Source organism: Delphinapterus leucas, chromosome 4 (genome assembly GCF_059928025.1).
Source record: "Delphinapterus leucas isolate spDelLeu-1000000601 "Yukka" chromosome 4, BTC_Dleu_Yukka2, whole genome shotgun sequence".
In the NCBI taxonomy this organism is placed as follows: Eukaryota; Metazoa; Chordata; class Mammalia; order Artiodactyla; family Monodontidae; genus Delphinapterus; species Delphinapterus leucas.
In genome coordinates, this window is record NC_143132.1 from 118,788,501 (window position 1) to 118,809,049 (window position 20,549).

Sequence of the window (20,549 nt, forward strand, 5' to 3'; positions counted from 1 at the left end):
TGCAATAAAAAATAAAGTTCTAATCCCCTTTTCTTACCCATACTCTACATAACCAAATTACTGCCAAATTTACAAACTTTTATTCTGTTTCCAAGATTGTCCTAACACTTCACACTTTTGCTTAATGATATGATGTTATTGAGGTTATTTAGCTCTTCATTTTATTTATCTAGATTTCAAGATATTTATTACTTATAATATATTTGAAGGCTACATAGGCCTTTTAGGTATCCTTTTATCAGCTTCATCTTCATTACTCTACAAAAGCTCACTATACCTTCCAATCATGTGAAAAAACAGATGAAAAAAAATTTTTAAGCGCTTTTCCTAATTACTAGGCAAACATTTAGAACTGAATAGTGCTTTTCTTAATTAATAGGCAAACATTTAGAACTGATATTTCTTCCCAACTCATTGAGTCTGTATTATAAGTCCTTAAACAACAATAAAAGCAATCATAAAATAGTGCAATGTTCTAACAAATTTAAATATTTACTCAGAAGTATTTTGTGCAGTAGAAATTATTTAAGTAATGCTGATTTGAAAATAAATTAGATTTTTGACTCTTACTTGATTCCATATGTGATTTGAGTATGAAAAGTTTATACTATTGATAACTGAACACAGGTTTGGTGATATTTACAAACTGTAACTGACTAAACAGGAATGTACTGGAACCGAATTTGAAAACAACAGTCAGGGCACTCCACAACTCCTTTTCAAATCACCTAGCAGGGATTGGGAAGAAAAGATTTCAAACAGATGCCTATGATTCATTTTCTCCTGTTCTGGTAAGTGGAGAGCCACCTAGGAAAGAAAAAGGCTAGCGACGACCTGGTCTAATTTTGTAAACATGGTGATTGGGCCTCCTGGAAAATAGACTAATGCTATTCATAAGAGAGTGCTTATCTATGGAATATTTTTTAGCAGAATTCCCATGGTTTAGGATTGACATATTGATGAATAAAGCTAGAATCTGGCTTTATGAAGCATGGCTTCCTGTGAAATGTAACATATGCTATAACTATCTAGGACACACAACATCTATGTATGGCAATCTAAAGTGCCTTGCAAACTTTCTTAGATACCTCATCCAATACTTTGGGTCAGAGGGCTTTTCCACTGGGAGAAGGAAGGGCCTGGGGAGGTGCTCTCAATGTTCCAGAGCATTCCCTGCTTTGCTTATGCCCCTTGCCTGCCCACAACCTTGAAAATATTAGTAAACTGTGGTACTGGGTATGGTCTTTTATTAATTCATTTTATTTAATTGATTTATTTGTGTCAGACTGATTTAACAATATTTTAAAACATTTAAACGCTGTCTAAATTAAATCATGGGGTTTCCCAATAACCGTTTTGAACTATGTGACTCAGAAATAGAGTAATGGGTACTAAAGCTCTGGGTAGTTAGTTACAAGACCAAAACAAAATTCCTCCTTTTTGTAAGTAATTATAAACAATAATTAGTAAAAAGATTAGAAACTATTTCTAAGCAATATAAATTTTACTGATAATTGCACCTAGACTGATAAATCAAAAAATGATGTGTGCTGCATACTGAATATTTTATCTGTGATCTCTATAAAGGAAACCATAGTTACAAAATGAGGTTGCTTTCTATAATTGATACTGGGGTAGATATTTCTATACTGTTGTATTAACATTTTGAGGCTGCACACTGGAGGTTCTCTGAGAATGAACAGACATTCAAAGTGATTCCTTTACCTCAGAAGGGGCATGAAATTTTTCACAAATTAAAAAAAATATATTTTGAGAGATTTGCAGGTAATGTTGATCTCAATCCTCTTTTTATGTATCTTGAGAAACATTGCTATAAACAGATAAATTGTGACACTCTATCTCATTGATTTAATTATTTGATGCCATAATTAATATGATACCAATATTTCTAAAATATGTTTCTTTATTGACAGGGTATTTATAAAATCTTGAAATAAGATTTGAAGATAAAATCAAATTTCCCTGTAGAGGTGGCACAGGAATCAATTTAAGCTCAGAGATAAGACATAAATCAATGAAATTTTCCGGAGGGAAAGAGTGAAAAAGAAGAGGGAGCTGAGAAGACCAATATTGAAGAAAGAGGAGGCTGGGGTAAGAGTGACAGAGCTGGTAGAGCAGTGAAAGAAAGAGAGCAGGAAAAAGTATGTCAAATTAATAATTTAACTGTTTAGTAAATTTTATTTTCTGTCTTTGTTTAAGCCTCCCTAAAATAACCCTTTTAGGAAAAGTCCTAGTTGGAGAACTCTTGAATGGTTCCATGTACACTGCATTGCAAGCTGAACAGCTTTGCATACATGTATGGTTTCTCTACTTCCAGAAAGACACTACTGACCATCTCATCTAAAAATGCACACTTAGACAAGAATTGATCCCTCATGGGGTTTGCCTGCAAATGTCTACCTTCCAGGCATATGCCTTTATGCCTCACCCCTTCTGTTGCCCTCCCCACACCCACCCCCCTCCACATGGCAGCCCTCAGCAGAATTGGTGTCACCTCCAAATCTTTCCCCAACCTACTGTGACAGAATGATTCCATGCACTTTTAGCACTTTGGGCACATCTCTATTTTTGCCCTGTACTTACTCCTGTCTGTTTATGTGTCTGTTTTCCTTATAAGACCAGGACCTAATTGAAGGCAAGAAATATTTGTTATTCATAGCTTAACCAACGACAAAATTTCTGGCAAACACTGGAAATATTTGTTGAATAAGTATTTTTTTATACAAGTGGCAAGCTGCCACATGATTCTACCTGTTTACATAATACATAATATGATTTTTATTTTTATTTTAAATGTGTTTAGCATCCAAGGCACATTTCAGTTTAAGTCTCATCAGTCTCCTGGTATAGACAAAGTTTAATGAGAAAATGTCTCATAGGAACTAAGTGATTGCATGATTGATGTCATGAGTTTACTTTCCTGTTACATGTATTAAATATGTATATATTTATCTCTCTATATAGAAAATTTGTATATGTGTGCCAAGACTTTCTCCAGGTCCACCAATTTGGGAGTGCAAATAGAATCATAAAATAATAATGCTTTTTCTTGATTGTACTCTACCTACTCAGTATGTCTAAAATCCTGCCCGGGTATGTATTTTTGTAAGGTCCCTGGAATATGTCTCATTTATACTCATAAATATGCTCATGTTTCCTTCTCCTCTTCTGTTGCAGATCCTTTTTCATGGCATCCTGCTTGGATTGCTGAACCCAAGAGATCTGACTAACCACTGTGCTCTTGATGAGTACTTCCACTTAGATCTGGCATCTGGGAACAACCACTGTCACCAATGGATATTATATCACTCAAGTTTCAAAATAGCATGATATTCCAAGGTTAAGTGTGTGAAGATCTTTCTTTTTAAACAGCTTGTGGCGTGGGTGCAGGTCCTTGTCAGGCAACGCAGGGTTGTTAAAATCCAGAAAGAAACCTGTTGTGTCTATCTGGCATGAGAAAGCAAAGGACAAGTTCAGGATGAACTCAGCATCTGGAAAGTAAGTGGGGGAAGATCCTACAGATGAGTTTATATACATCCTGTGTATAAACTCTGCTCAAGTCTCTAGCTGACCTCTGAATTATGGATGTGCTGGGTAGATTCTAAACAGCTTAGTTTCTAAGCTGGCTAAAATAACTGAACTGAGATTGCAGAGTTTGGCGTTTGAGTTCAGCCATGAAACAAAATCTCAGTACTTTTCAATGAAACGTAACAGAATCCAGAGTCTCCACAAGGTGTTATTCATAGTGCTCAGAGTATAGTTAAATTTATTAGATGGGAAGAAACAGGAAATTGTCACCCATACTTAAAGAACTTAAAGAGAAGAAGCAATCAATGGAGACCAACTTCAGCATGACCCAGATTTGGAACTAGCAGGCACAGATCTTAAGCATTCATTAAAACTATGCTAAAAACTATAGAGGAAAATATAAGGGACAGGGCAATGGCGGCTGGCACATGTATTTGTGTATAGACACTCTATCCTTCATATAAAATAGCATTCATTATAAAAGTAGTGATGACAGAAAATAGCTTGATATGCACCCTCAAAAGGAGCATTGAATTCAAATTTGTTCTATAAGATCATTTAAAATGTACCTTGTTGGGTGCTATGAAGACAACAAAAATTAAATTAAAAAGTTACATATGGTTTTTCCATTAGCAGACCTAAGAGTTGACTTGAATCTGAACAACTATAATATAAGGCCCAAAATAATGTGTTTTATAAAAACAGTACTCAAAAATAGTGTGAAGCCCTAGAAGTAGGCAGATTTATTTCCAGATTTTGGGAGGAGAAGATCTAAAAGTAAGGCTTTAAGATGACGTGACAGATAAGATGGATCTTAATAAAGGCTTAGATTTTTTTTTATATGTGGGCATGAAAAAACAAGGGTGAGCATCCAGGTGTACCCAGTAAAGAAAGTTCTAAATATAATGAAATGAAGTAGCTATCTTTGGCTGGAGGGTATAATTTGTGACGAAAGCAACGAGAGAGAATGTGCAAAGAATAGGTGGGTCCAGACTGAAAAATGCTGGACCAAGTAGTTTAGACATGATTCCGAAGATACTAGGGAGCCAATAAAAGACAAGATACAAAAATCCAACATTATTTCCTTTGAAAACCACAAATGCAAAAGGATTTCCATTATTTATTGTTTGTGATTGTAATCACCTAGTACAAAAGGCAAACGGAGTGGCTCTTATAATTTCAGTGCAGGTCTCTTTAGTCTGCTAAGGATTAAGTTACCACATGACAGATTTGAGCAAAAAAAGAAAAAGATAAATGTGCTATAAAATTACTTAACATTTTGGTTAAAAGATATATGTAAGAGCTTATAGTTTCACAAACTTTTTCACTGTACTATTAAAAAGAGTCTACCCCTGCCACTTCTTGGCATAGGTGTGAGGCAAATTGAATTTCATCTTTACAAATGAAAACCAATGCATAAAATACAAATTGCAATTAAATTATATGTTGCTAAGCTTATCTGCTAATATTTTCAGGTAAGCAAATATTTCTTTCCTAAGACCCTTTCTGCAGCCTTTTCTGATGAAAAAATTCAGAAGATTAACTATCAGGCAGTTATAAAATTACATTGACATTTTAAAAATATTGATAATAAAGACAAAGCATGAAAAAATATTTTAAAGCCTAATGTTAGGTAGGAAAACAAATCCTTTGTGGGTAATGTGTTTTTACAGTATTTCAATGGGAATATTTTGGGTTTTTGGAATGTCAGAATATAATATTGCCAGAGTATCTCAAAACAGGAAGGACAATGGAATTTTATGTCTTTGCTCTCATAATGCTTATTTTATCCTTCACATTACAGCTAATGGCCTCAAGGAAAAGAGCATACACATGTAGCCATGCACACATTTTATTACATGCAATAAGTGAGTTATTATGTGATACTTTTTGACTTCAGATAGCTAATGCAGCACTCATTTTTTTCCCCTAAATTTGTTTTGTGACATGGAATGGTGTCTAAGTAGCCCTCCTGAGATAATCTATATTGATATATACATAAATGTTCCATATAGTCTGCAAGCTCATATACTGCATTTTGTTTAGAACATTCCCTCCAATGGTCTTAGGTAATGTTCTATGAAAATGTCTCATTGAAGATGTGAGTCACTTTCTCAAGATAAAGTTGTCCTTGTAAATGATCCCATTGCTTACCAAAAAAAAAAAAAAAAAAATGTGTGTGGGGAGGTGGAAAAACCGTGATTTTTTTTCCTTCTGAAAGGGAAAATAACCCAACAAATTTTGGTCTTACCATTTCATTTCCTCTTACTTGCTGGTTTTATGTTATTAATATATTTTAAAGTTTACTACTTAATCAAGATCAGGAAGGCTAATGAACTTAATATCTTTCCATGCACTGACAATCAAATTGTGATCATAAAATGCCAGATGGCACACTCATTATAAAAACAGTGCACTCACTTTTGTTTTGTCTTGGTTTGGGTTTCCTGGTAAGTGCTTTGTTCTATGACTTTGGAATTTTTGCAGTTATCCTTGGTATCTCTCTCTAGCATTCGCATAAAATCATTTATACCCAAGTCTCCTGAGATCCAAGCTCAAATATGTCTCTCTCTTTATTAAACCATCTCATATTGCTCTCTTTATTAAACCATCTCTTTCTATTTTATAGGATTCTTTTCACTAAAAAACCATACAATAAAAAAGGGCTTAAAATTACAACTTGACCCCAATTCATGATCAATATAAAGAAATATAGGCATCCTTGAACTCGTTATATTGCTTTCTGCTCATGTTGTTACTGTTTGCTCTAAATATGCTCACGAGCACTTCTAGCAACAATATTTAATAGCATATGACCAATCTTCTATTATTTGGTTCTCACACAAAGTTATAGGATTGTATGAATAACATACAGAATGGTGCCAACAAAATTGTTCTTTTTACAATCTGACCAGTGATTAAACACAGACAACTTGCTGCTTCATCCATCTTCTGTTCCTTGTACACTGATTGAGAAGGTCTTATTTTGGACTTACGTGCTCAAACATTAGACGGTGCTAGTCCGACTCCTTTCAGTGCTTAGGTCAAGAAACCAATAAATACTTCCCATTTTCTCCTTTTCACACACCCTGGGTCCAACATGCCTTTAAAACAGGGTCAAATCTGTGACCCTCTCTGATTTACGTCTGTGAGTTAAATCAAACGCTAACTGGCCTACAGCTGCTTGTGTAAAACAATCTGTTACACAAGCACCTCAGTTTTCCCTGAATGAAAATGTGAGTCCGTGAGCTCATCTTCTGAAGGATGTAAGGAACTTGAAGAGGTATCTCAGTTTGTTCATCAGCATCTCCCTGAAATGATCTCCCATAAAGAAATAGAAGACAGGGTTGATGACACTGTTCAGAAAGGCCAACGGCCGAGTCACAATGTACAAGGAGTTGATGGTGGCCTTAGTGCATGGGGTCTGCTTCCAGATCCCCCAGCGTGAAGCAATCCTCACGTTTCGCATGATGTGATAGGGAGTAAAAAGCACGGAGAAGATCACAACTGCCATGATGACTAAGGTGAGAGGCTTCTCAAGGGGCAAAGCAGTAGAGAGCTGCCGGCTCCTGTGCTTCAGGAAGACACCAATCTTGAAATAAAAGAAGCACATCACAAAAAGAGGAATGAGGAACCCCAAGAAGGTTAGACACATGCTGTAAATGAGCACATTACGGGGGTCTCCAGAACTTGCATAATCAGTACAGTTGGTGCCTTTGGAAGCTATAACAGGATTTATAAGAGGAAGTATGGGCAGGAGCTCTAAGGTCACTAAACCCCAAATGGCCGAAGAGATTAAAACAGCAAACTTTTTCTTTTGTAGGAAGTGTTCCCGGAACGGATACTTCATGAGCATGTATCGATCGATGCTGATAAAAGTGAGGAAAAGAATGCTGGTGTAGAGGTTAGCATGAAGTACATATCGGTTGCTTAGGCAGAGCACATCCCCATATGTCCATTTTCCCTGGGCATAATGTCTCATCAGCATGGGGAGGGTACACAAAAAAGCCAAGTCACAGATAGAGAGATTAAAGAGATAGATGTTACTGCTGTTCCAGTTCTTCAGGCAGAAGAGGTAGCCGAAAACAACAGCAGTATTCCCAAGGATTCCCACAATAAACTCAAACCCGTAAAAAATGGAAAGGTAGTACTTTTCCAGAGCAGCCTCCACTGCCTGCCAGTTTTCACAAGTTGCATTCCATGCCTAAAGAAGAGAGAGAGAAAATATAAGGATGAATCACTAGGCTACACCTGAAGATAAAACTGCAGAACCTCAGCAGCATCAACATCATCATCATCATCATCATCAAATAACACTTAAAGGTTGAACTGCAGAGAGTTGGTTACGTTAGTAAGGAGCGCGTATGCATACAAACGTAATCATGTACATATATATCACTAATATATTATTTCCACAAATATTCATTGAGTTCCTTTGAACTATGTGCTAGACACGGGATGACAGCCATGAGTAAAACAAAGCTCCTCATCTCAAATAATTTATACTCTCGGGAAAAATCAGGAACTAATCAAATAAGTGCATATCAGGTAACGATAAAGAGTATCAAACATAAAGAAAAGCACATGCAAAGGCCCAGACCTGGAAACATGCATAGAGGACTTGACAAACACAAGGAGACCAAGAGAAAGTGCAGTGAAGTAAGTGAAGAGTCGAATTCAATGTGTGTCTTCAGGATTGACTGTGGTCCCTAGCATATCACAGTTGTTCAACAAATCCTCTGAGTTAAATTTAATTGAACCATAACCTAGAAGAGGAAACAGGGATTCTTATAACTCTAGTCTTGCAATATTAATAGCTTTATGTTTTCATATTGACAAAGGATTATGCTTGTTGTTTTAAGTTTATAAAACACAACGCCAGTCTTTAAAAATTTTTTGCAACAAGACAACATATTTATTGACATGTTATATGCCCAGCACATCACAAATATTATCTCTAATTTTCAGAAGAATTCATTTAACTCAATCCCACTTCCATCCTACTAGACATGAGAACAACCTGGGTTGAAGAATTAAATTACTAATCACAGGTCACAAAATGCCAGAGCCAGAATTTGACCCTCAGCCTATTGCACCACACGCAGTGATCTTTCACTACATACTTCAGCATGCTTGTTATGGGATGGATTGTGCTCCCCACAAATTCCTATGGTGAGGCCCCAAAGCCCAGTACCTCAGAATTTAACCATATTTGGAGCTGGACCTTAAAAGAAGTAATTAAGGTTACATGAGATCATAGATATTTGTGTCCATATATGATGAGAAAGAGACGGCAGGGATGCATGCACATAGAGGAAAGGCCATGTGAGGACATAGTCAGAAGACAGCCATGTGCAAGCCAAAGAAAGAGGCCTCAAGAGAAACCAAACCTGCCGACACCTTGATCTCAGATTTCTAGCCTCTAGAACTGTGAGAAAATAAGTTTCTGTTGTTTAAGCCACCCAGTCCAAAACATTTTGTTATGGCAGACCTAGCAACAAATATAGTGCTCAAAATAGTATTCTTAACATTTAATAGAATCTGTACAACTCCAGTGTTAAAACATGATTTTAAAAATTTAAAATATGAAGCTGAAAATATTAGTAATAATAATACCAGTGGCCACTATTTACTGAAAGCTTATAGTGTACTAGGCACTGTGCTCACCACTTTCCAAGGATTATCTCATTTAATACAGTGACATAAGGGACTGGGGATCGTTATTACTTTCACTTTATACACAAAGTCACTGAGTCTTGAAAGGTCATACATTTAGTAATAGACCACAGTCATAGCCCCTTCTGAATAGGGGCCATGAAAATAAGCAATCTGATTCATTCAAACTTCAAGTCTTGCTCACCTGCCACTTTCTTTAAAGAGGCAAGATTATTTGTGGTCGGATAGACTATTTAAAGAATTGGATTTCTTAAAAATGTACTGGATTGCCATTTTGAAATATTAAATCCTACTTATTTCTAGTAAGAAAAAAGCAAGGTTGAAAATAAAATTTCCTATCAAATAGGCCTTGGAGTGTTAGTTGCAATCAAATGATTCTCTTAGTAAAGTATTTTGGTAAATAGAGCAAAATAAGAACAAATGCATCAGAACTGCCTCTTCTGGGAAGCATGCAAACATTGAGCAGAATTTTCTGTAATGAAGGCATCTGGAGAACTTTTATTGATTTTTGTCAAATTCAAATGTTTTATTTCAGTTGAAGATCACTGCTACTTTTTTTTTTTTTTGGCTGTGCCACAAGGCTTCCGGAATCTTAGTTCCTCAACCAGGGATTGATCCGAGCTCCCCTGAGGTGAAAGCACCGAGTCCTAGAGTCCTAACCACTGGACTGCTAGGGAGTTCCCAAGATCGCTGCTACTTTGAGAGTGTTTTATTTACAAAAATAATTCATGGAATTGTAGATATAATAAATGCAATATTTTGATGAGTTGTTTTTAATTACTTACTTTAAAACATCCTAAATTCCTCTGAGATTCCTCTAAATTCCTCTCCTCAAGGCTTTCCATGGCAACCTGCCACAAAGTCCAACACTAGAAGAAGCTAGATTGGAACTTCCTCAGGCAGCAGACACATTGAACGATGCTGAAGAACCATGCAAATTGGTTTCACTCTGTGTTTGAGGTTATGTGATTCTACTGCTCTCTCACATTGCCCGCGACTTATTACATTTTTCGTTGTCATACCTTTCCAATTTTTTTAAACCTCTGTCCTACTCATCATGGATGAGTTTTGCCTACAAATCCCTGAGACAGAGCCCATCCACTGGGTGTCCACTCTCTGGTTCCTTCCTCCGTTACTGTCCTCTCCTCCTTCCTTCCTGTGACAGCAGAGAATATCTATTCCTCTGGACTTACTCCAGATCCAACTCATTCCCAAATTCTCAAGATTCCTACACGTTAACCATCTTGTCTCTTTACTGTCTCTTCAGCTTCTCCACCTCAACTGCATCCTTTTGATCGGCATTTAGACACTTTCATCTTGTCAGTCTTAAAAACAAGACATAGGAGACCTTCAAGATGGTGGAAGAGTAAGACGTAGTGATCACGTTCCTCCCCATAAATACATCAGAAATACATCTACACGTGGAACACCTCCTACAGAACACCTACTGAACGCTGGCAGAAGACTTCAGACCTCCCAAAAGGCAAGAAACTCCCCACGTACCTGGGTAGGGCAAAAGAAAAAAGAAAAAACAGAGACAAAAGAATAGGGACGGGACCTGTACCAGTGGGAGGGAGCTGTGAAGGAGGAAAGGTTTCCACACACTAGGAAGCCCCTTCACGGGCAGAGACTGCGGGTGACGGAGGCGGGAAGCTTCGGAGCCGTGGAGGAGATCACAGCAACAGTGGTGCAGAGGGCAAAGCGGAGAGATTCCCACACAGAGGATCGGTGCCAACCAGCACTCACCAGCCGGAGAGCCTTCTCTGCTCACCCACCAGGGTGGGCGGGGCCTGGGAACTGAGGCTCGGGCTTCGGAGGCCGGATCCCAGGGATAGGACTGGGGTTGGCTGTGTGAACCCAGCCTGAAGGGGGCCAGTGCACCACGGCTAGCTGGGAGGGAGTCCGGGAAAAGGTCTGGAGCTGCCGAAGAGGCAAGAGACCATTGTTTTGGGGTGCGCGAGGAGAGGGGATTCAGAGCACTGCCTAAACAAGTTCCAAAGAAAGGTGCGAGCGGCGGCTATCAGCGCAGACCCCAGAGACGGGCATGAGATGCTAAGGCTGCTGCTGCCGCCACCAAAAAGCCTGTGCGCGAGCACAGGCCACTATCCACACCTTCCCTCCGGGGAGCCTGTGCAGCCCGCCACTGCCAGGGTCCCGGGATCCAGGGACAACTTCCGCAGGAGAACGCAAGGTGAGCCTCAGGCTGCTGCAACGTCACGACGGCCTCTGCCGCCACAGGCCCGCCCCGCACTCCGTACCCCTCCCTCCCTACGGCCTGAGTGGGCCAGAGCCCCCGAATCAGCTGCTCCTTTAACCCTGTGAGTGAAGAACAGACGCCTTCAGGCGACCTACACATAGAGGCGGGGCCAAATCCAAAGCTGAACCCTGGGAGCTGTGAGAACAAAGGAGAGAAAGGGAAATCTCTCCCAACAGCTTCAGGAGCAGCAGATTAAATCTCCACAATCAACTTGATATACCTTGCATCTGTGGAATGCCTGAATAGACAACGAATCATCCCAAATTGAGGTGGTGGAATTTGGGAGCAAAGATATATATTTTTTTTTCCTTTTTCTCTTTTTGTGAGTATGTATTTTATGGTTCTTTGTGTGATTTTGTCTGTATAGCTTTGCTTTTACCATTTGTCCCAGGGTTCTCTCTGTCTGTTTTTGTTTTTTTAGTATAGTTTTTAGCACCTGTTATCATTGCTGGATTTGTTTTTTGCTTTGGTGCTCTCTTATATCTGTCTTTCTTTTTTTTGTTTTTAATTTTTAATAATTATTTTTTATTTTAAAAACTTTATTTTATTCTTTCTTTCTTTCTTTTGTTCTCCCTTTACTTCTGAGCCATGTGGCTGATAGGGTCTTGGTGCTCCAGCCAGTTGTGATGAATGTGCCTCTGAGGTGGGAGAGCTGAGACATTGGTCCACCAGACACCTCCTGGCTCCACATAATATCAAACGGCGAAAGCTCTCCCAGAGATCTCCATCTCAATGCTGAGACCCAGCTCAACTCAACAACCAGCAAGCTACAGGGCTGGACACCCTATGCCAAACAATTAGCAAGACAAGAACACAACACCACCCAGTAGCAGAGAGGCTGCCTAAAATCATAATAAGGTCACAGACACCGCAAAACACACCACTGGATGTGGCCCTGCCCACCAGAAAGAAAAGGTCCAGACCCACCTACGAAAACACAGGCACCAGTCCCCTCCACCAGGGAGCCTACACAACCCACTGAACCAACCTTAGCCACTGGGGGCAGACACCAAAAACAATGGGAACTACGAACTTGCACACTGCAAAAAGGAGACCCCAAATGCAGTAAATTAAGCAAAATGAGAAGACAGAGAAACACACAGCAGATGAAGGAACAAGGTAAAAACCGACCAGACCAAACAAGGAAGATGAAATAGGCAGTCTACATGAAACAGAATTCAGAGTAATGATAGAAAAGATTATCTAAAACCTTGGAAATAGAATGGAGAAAATACAAGAAACATTTAACAAGGACTTAGAAGAACTAAAGAGCAAACAAACAACAATGGACAACACAACAAATGAAATTAAAAATTCTCTAGAAGGAACCAACAGCAGAAAAACTGCGGCAGAAGAATGGATAAGTGACCTGGAAGATAAAATAGTGGGAATAACTACCACAGAGCAGAATAAAGAAAAAAGAATGACAAGAATTGAGGACACTCTCAGAGACCTCTGGGACAACATTAAATGCACCAACATTCGAATTATAGGGGTCCCAGAAGAAGAGGAGAAAAAGAAAGGGACTGAGAAAATATTTGAAGAGATTGTAGTTGAAAACTTCCCTAGTATGGGAAAGGAAATAAGTCCAGGAAGCACAGAGAGTCTCATACAGGATAAATCCAAGGAGAAATACGCCAAGACACATATTAATCAAACTGTCAAAAATTAAATACAAAGAAAACATATTAAAAGCAGCAAGGGAAAAACAACAAATAACACACAAGGGAATCCCCATAAGGTTAACAGCTGATCTTTCAGCAGAAACTCTGCAAGCCAGAAGGGAGTGGCAGGACATATTTAAAGTGATGAGAGGGAAAAACATACAACCAAAATTACTCTAACTAGCAAGGATCTCATTCAGATTTGATGGAGAAATTAAAACTTTTACAGACAAACAAAAGCTAAGAGAATTCAGCACCACCAAACCAGCTTCACAACAAATGCTAAAGGAACACAAGAGAAGGAAAAGACCTACAATAACAAACCCAAAACAATTAAGAAAATGGTAATTGGAACATACATACTGATAATTACCTAAATGTAAATGGATGAAGCTCTACAACCTAAAGACATAGACTGGCTGAATGGATACAAAACCTAGACCCATATATATGCTGTCTACAAGAGACCCACTTCAGACCTAGGGACACATACAGACTGAAAGTGAAGGGCTTTTAAAAGATATTCCATGCAAATGGACATCAAAAGAAAGCTGGAGTAGCAATTCTCATATCAGGCTAAATAGACTTTAAAATAAAGACTATTACAAGAGACAGAGAAGGACACTACATAATGATCAAGGAATCAATCCAAGAAGAAGATATAACAATGGTAAATATTTAGGCACTCAGTAGGAGCACCTCAATACATAAGGCAAATGCTAACAGCCATAAAAGGGGAAATCGACAGTAACACAATCATAGTAGGTGACTTTAACACCCCACATTCACCAATGGACAGATCATCCAAAGTGAAAATAAATATGGAAACACAAGCTTTAAATGATACATTAAACAAGGTGGAGTTAATTGATATTTATAGGACATTCCATCCAAAACAACAGAATACACTTTCTTCTCAAGTGTTCATGGACCATTTTCCAGGATAGATCATATCTTGGGTCACAAATCAAGCCTTGGTAAATTTGATAAAATTGAAATCATATCAAGTATCTTTTCCGACCACAACACTATGAGACTAGATTTCAATTACAGGAAAAAATCTGTAAAACATACAAACACATGGAGGCTAAACAATACACTACTAAATAACCAAGAGATCACTGGAGAAATCAAAAAATACCTAGAAACAAATGACAGTGAAAACAGGACAACCTAAAACCTATGGGATGCAGCAAAAGAAGTTCTAAGGGGGAAGTTTATAGCAGTACAATCCCACCTCAAGAAACAAGAAACATCTCAAATAAACAAACTAACTTTACACCTAAAGCAATTAGAGAAAGAAGAACAAAAAACCCCAAAGTTAGCAGAAGGAAAGAAATCATAAAGATCACATCAGAAATAAATGAAAAAGAAATGAAGGAAAAAATAGCAATGATTAATAAAACTAAAAGCTGGTTTTTTGAGAAGATAAACAAAATTGATAAACCATTAGCGAGACTCATCAAGAAAAAAAGGGAGAAGACTCAAATCAATAAAATTAGAAATGAAAAGGAGAAGTAACAACTGACACTGCAGAAATACAAAGGATCATGAGAGATTACTACAAGCAACTATATGCCAATACAATCGACAACCTGGAATAAATGGACAAATTCTTAGAAAAGCACAACCATTTGAGACTGAAGCAGAAAGAAATAGAAAATATAAACAGACCAATCACAAGCACTGAAATTGCGACAGTGACTAAAAATCTTCCAACAAAAAAAAGCTCAGGACCAGATGGCTTCACAGGCAAATTCTATCAAACAATTAGAGATGAGCTAACACCTATACTTCTCAAACTCTTCCAAAACATAGTAGAGGGAGGGACACTCCCAAACTCATTCTACGAGACCACCATCACCCTGATACCAAAACCAGACAAAGATGTCACAAAGAAAGAAAACTACAGGCCAATATCACTGATGAATATAGATGCAAAAATCCTCAATAAAATACTAGCAAACAGAATCCAACAGCACATTAAAAGGATCATACACCATGATCAAGTGGGGTATATCCCAGCAATGCAAGGATTCTTCAATATAGGCAAATCAATCAGTGTGACACACCATATTAATAAATTGAAAGAGAAAAACCATATGATCGTCTCAATAGATGCAGAAAAATCTTTTGACAAATTTCAACACCATTTATGATAAAAACCCTCCAGAAAGTAGGCATAGAGGGAACTTACCTCAACATAATAAAGGGCGTATATGACAAACCCACAGCCAACATCATTCTCAATGGGAAAAACTGATACCATTTCCACTAAGATCAGGAACAAGACAAGGTTGCAGGACAGGAATAAAGATTCAGACGTAGAGAATGGACTTGAGGACACGGAGAGGAGAAAGGGTAAGCTGCGACGAAGTGAGAGAGTTGCACAGAATTCTATATACTACCAAATGTAAAATAGATAGCTAGTGGGAAGCAGCTGCATAGCACAGGGAGATCAGCTCAGTGCTTTGTGACCACCTCGGGTGGGATAGGGAGGGTGGGAGGGAGACGCAAGAGGGAGGAGATATGGGGATATATGTATATGTGTAGCTGATTCTCATTGTTATATAGCAGAAACTAACACACCATTGTAAAGCAATTATACTCCAATAAAGATATTAATAAATAAATAAATATATAAATAAATAAGAAGACCATAAATAGTGAAGCCAATTGTTTAGACTTGCTGAGACAGGCAACAGGGAACCACTAGGTGGTGATGAAAGCGGTACTTTAAGATTAGTCTGATAGCAGAATGGATTAGTGGGGAGAGACCTCAGTCAGAGGCCATGTGGTGGCCACAGGGACTTTCTAGAAATGAGCTAGCAAGCCATGAAAAGATGTGGAGGAACCTTAAATGCATATTACCAAGCGAAAGAAGCCAATCTGAAAAGGCTACATTCTGTGATTCCAACTCTTTGACATTCTGGAAAACACAAAACTATAAGGATAATAAAAAGATCAGGGGTTTAGGGAGAGGGAGGGAAGGATGATTAGGTGGAGCACAAAGGATTTTTAGGGCAGTGAAGCTATTTTGTATGATGCTGGAATGGTGGATACTTGTCATTATGCATCATCCAAACCCAGAGAATGTACAACACAAAAAGTGATCTCTAATGTGTATCTCTAATGGATCAGTATTGAACTCCTTCTTTATCTAGGCTCTGCCCGGATGATCTCATCCACTTTCTATCTTTAATGACCATCCACATATCAACCTCTCAATGTTTATCCCAGCACAGACCTGTCTTATAAGCTCTACTGGTTTATAGTTATTACCATGGATTGATCTCTCAGAGGTACCTCTACCTCCAGAAATCCTATACAAGCTCTCCAACTTCCTTCTCAGTCTTGCTGTACCTCCACCTAACTCAGTGAATGGCCACACCATTTACCCAGGTGGTCACCTCAGACATCCAAGCAACATCCTTGAAGTCATCTGTTGCTCACCTCCAATAACAACTAAACTATCCATGTCTCATTGACTATAATGTCTGGATATTTCTCCAATTCACCACTATTGCTCCATCTCCTTCATCACCATTCTAATCCAGGCTACTATCATCTTGGACTATACCATATCCTTCCATGGTCTCCTCACATCTTCTCTGGCCCCCTTTTAATCTACCTTCAACATGATAGCTAAACAATCTTAAAAAAAAACTACAATCAAAATTCCAATCATATTACTCTACTCAACCAAAACGTTTCAATAATTTTTTACTGTCTAAGGAATAAAGTCCAAAATTTTTAATGAGACTTCAAGGCCTGCATGGTCTGGCTCCTGGACTCCACTTCAGCCTCACCTGGTATTATTCTCCTCCTTTCTCATCTTTCTTCCTGCTCTTTGAATGCACAGACAACTTTCCTAATGTTCAGTTCATTGAAATTTTCTCTGACATTTTCCCCCTATGATCCTTGCTCCATCACATACTCTGTCTTACATCTACAATTCTTTCAGACCTCAGTGTAAGTGTGGGTTTCCCAAGATAGGATCTCTGACTCCCTAGTCTAATTAGCAGCCCCTCGCCGCCACACTGTATACTTATCTTGCTCTTAGCATTTCTCACAACTTTATCTTACTCACAGTTTACATTTTACACCTGGTACAGTGACTACCAGGTAAGTAGATGGTCTGTAAATGCTTGCTCAGTGGAAAGAGGAATATAAACACTTGACTGTTTACAAAACATCTTTATAAATATTTCCTCCAAGGTCAGATAAGTAGTAAATCCACCAAATTAAGCTCCTTGCTCTATTTCCCTATAAAAGATGATGCTGCATATAGTATGACAAATATTCAAAACTGGCAACTGGAGTAGTGATAGCTGTGATTTAGACATATTGTTGTAGAAGGTAAAATTTGATATATATATCTTCTAAGATCAATTTTTTAATTAAAATTAACAAAAAAATTAGAAATTTACATCTGAAATTAATAAACCTTAGAAAGCTTAGGACATGTACCAAAGTATTAATACTTTTATCCCTAGTGATGAGATTCCAGATAATTTTTATTGTGTCCTTTCTCCTTTTGGTTTATCTGGACTTCCTATTTTTTTCTGCAGATCAGCATGTATAATATTAAAAATTCTTAGGAATACAGCTGAAGGTCAATGGTCTTTTAAAAAATAATAATAGGCTTTAGTTTCTAGCTCACTGGTAATTTTTCAATATTATTTTTTACTCTATTCCCAGCAACTTCCCATTCCACAATTTCTGGAAGTTCTCCCTTCCTTGCCTTCTATGACATGGCAATCTCCTTGTCCTCCTTCCTCTCTCTGTAGACTCTTTTATGGTCTAATCCTTCTTTGCCCAAGTTGTAAATATTGGAGTTTCTCAAGGCTCAGCTCTAGGCAACTCTTGGGAATACTCAAAACTCTGATGCACACACTCAAATGAATATTAAGACAATAGGAAGTCTCATTATGACAAGAAACTTACTTGTTTTATTTTCGTATTTCCTCCTTTTCTAGTCATAATTCTTATCTTTCTGCCTAGTCAGTTCTTAAATGTACTGACTTATGTCAGTAACTTATGTGTAGCCTAAAGCTTTGTCTGCCATAAAAGAAAAATACATCCATGAAGACTTGTATAACTAGAAGCCAGATTACCAATAGCTACCACTCGGGCAGGTAGGGACCATGTTGATGCCACAGAGAATTCTTCTGCTTTTGAGCCATCCACTGAGATTGAGAGATTAAGGGAGGTAGCAGGGATAAAGAACACCACAACTAGAATAAGGGAAGTGAATGACTAACCATTGTCCTGCTTAGAGTGGTTGCTTCGTTCATTTTTTAAAGAATAACTTTTAAAAACACCTGTTATTATGTAACACTCACTCAGAAAAGGCAGATAGGCAAAAAAAAAATCAAAAATTTCTATAACCAACCATTCCTAATATTTGGATACCCTCCTACACTTTGATATATACTTGAATTTATCTTTACAAAAATGATATTATACTCTTTATGATGTTTTATAATCTGCTTTTTTGATACATTTATTTCATTCTTAAAATAATTTTTCTAAGTCCAATATTAGTAATTTGTGGTTTTATAAAGGTAAGGTTGTCTAATATTTGCAAACCAATTTAACCTCACCAGGACCCACAGTTTTTAGATTTCAAATTGGATGATATTTGTAGCTGCATGTGTTTTTAGTGTGGCCATCACAATTCTACAAATTGATGAAGTAAGCTAGTCCTTTAAACAAAATTCCTGTTGAAGAGGAACTTCTCTCGTGAAAAATTAATATTTCTCTCCTGCTTTGTAGTGGTTATATTTTTAATTTTTAGGAAATAGAAATCATAATAAATAGGTTATAGCTGATTTGGATTAATTATTTTTAACAGTTTTTTTTCCTTTAGATATTGGCAATTAAAGTGAATTCTTTAATTATATTTATAAAAATATATCCAAACCTGTTAGAGGTATTAAACTATAAATAATATTCAACTTACTTACATAAGCAGATCAGTAGTTCTCATTTTTAATTTGGGAATAATGTTTCTTTCACTTTAATTGTATTCAGCCTTTTAAAAATGAACATTTTTAAAACTTAAATTTAAAAATATGTTTGATAGTCTGTTAGCTTTTAAACTGCTTTTTCTTATAATCATCACAATTAAACAAAGAACATTTATAAAATTTTAATTCTTAACTACAAGTTTATATAGCAACGAGTAATTTTTAAACAAATTAATTTTTCATTGATAAACTGAATGAAAATATTTACACTAAAAATATACAATAATTTAATATTGATGACTTCATTTTTAATATATTTTTATATATTCCAAAAATTACACCAGAAATCAAGATATTAAAAAGTGATAGTATGGTGTCAACTTGTGTGTTAATGAAGTTCTTTAAAAGTACTTCACCAATTATTAAAAGTTCTGAAAGGTGTAATAGCAATAGTTTCTGCAATCTTCTTTTTTTCCTTGGTGAACTATATATATTCTTGAATAATGTAATTTTTACAAACATAAATGCTAAATTTCATTTCTGGAATGCCTTAAAATTTCCTCTAACACATTATTTTCTGAACATGCAAATATTATAGACTAGATTCTTTCATCTGATTTAGAAACTTTAAATTACATTCTATAAGTAGTTATATGTATTTAAGTAAATCCAATTACTCTTTTTGTTGAAATATCAGTTACCAAGACATTAGTAAATAAAATAAATTTAATAAAATAAATTTAATAAAATTTATAAAATAAATTATAAAATAAATTTAGTACTTAATAAAATAAATTTAGTATTTGGTAATAAAATAAATTTAGTATTAAATTTAATACAATAAATTTAATATTTATTAATAAAATAAAATTAATAAAATAAATTATTTTATTAAAATAATAATAAAATAAATTTAGTATTTGGCAGTTAAAACAAGACAAAATTTGGTAAAAAATAAATGAGGAAACAACTATGACTTCCTTTCTTTTGCTGTTCTACATGTATTTACAAATGACAGTTCAGACAGTTCATTTAAACATTACTTAAAACCTTAATTGTTCACAGGCCACTTTTAAAAGAAACCCTTAACTATTGGGAGGTCTAGCATTACTTTATATACCTGACAACATGAGTTGCATTAGAGCTTACCATTGTGTCAGAAGGCCCTGATCCCTTGACAGAAATTCTTTACCAGCCACTTGACACAGCTTCTGACCCAGTGCTGTGCTGCTGGCCGTAGTTAGTGCAGACTGATTTGCATATCATGCAGCCAACATTAATAATTCAAAAGTCCAGGAGAAATTTCTTCAGTCAAGCCTCCAAGTCAGATGTTCATGTAAGCGAACTTCCTGAGAAGTTCAGACACAAAACAAATGACTCATTTCATGGGAAACACATTTCACATATAGGTTTTAAAACGACTGCTGTTGA

The 20,549-nt window shown here is 36.8% G+C and overlaps 1 protein-coding gene across 1 annotated transcript; it reads right to left on the reverse strand.

Annotated features, from left to right (window-relative positions):
• Window positions 1–4,649: 4,649 nt before the first annotated feature.
• On the reverse strand, window positions 4,650–20,285 carry SUCNR1 (succinate receptor 1). The gene is made up of 2 exons (XM_022582786.3): window positions 20,268–20,285; window positions 4,650–7,753 (listed from the first exon to the last, which is right to left on the reverse strand). Exons 1-2 carry the CDS (start codon window positions 20,268–20,270, stop codon window positions 6,800–6,802), a joined length of 957 nt encoding a protein of 318 aa, XP_022438494.1. The 5' UTR covers window positions 20,271–20,285; the 3' UTR covers window positions 4,650–6,799.
• Between the last annotated feature and the right edge of the window lie 264 nt (window positions 20,286–20,549).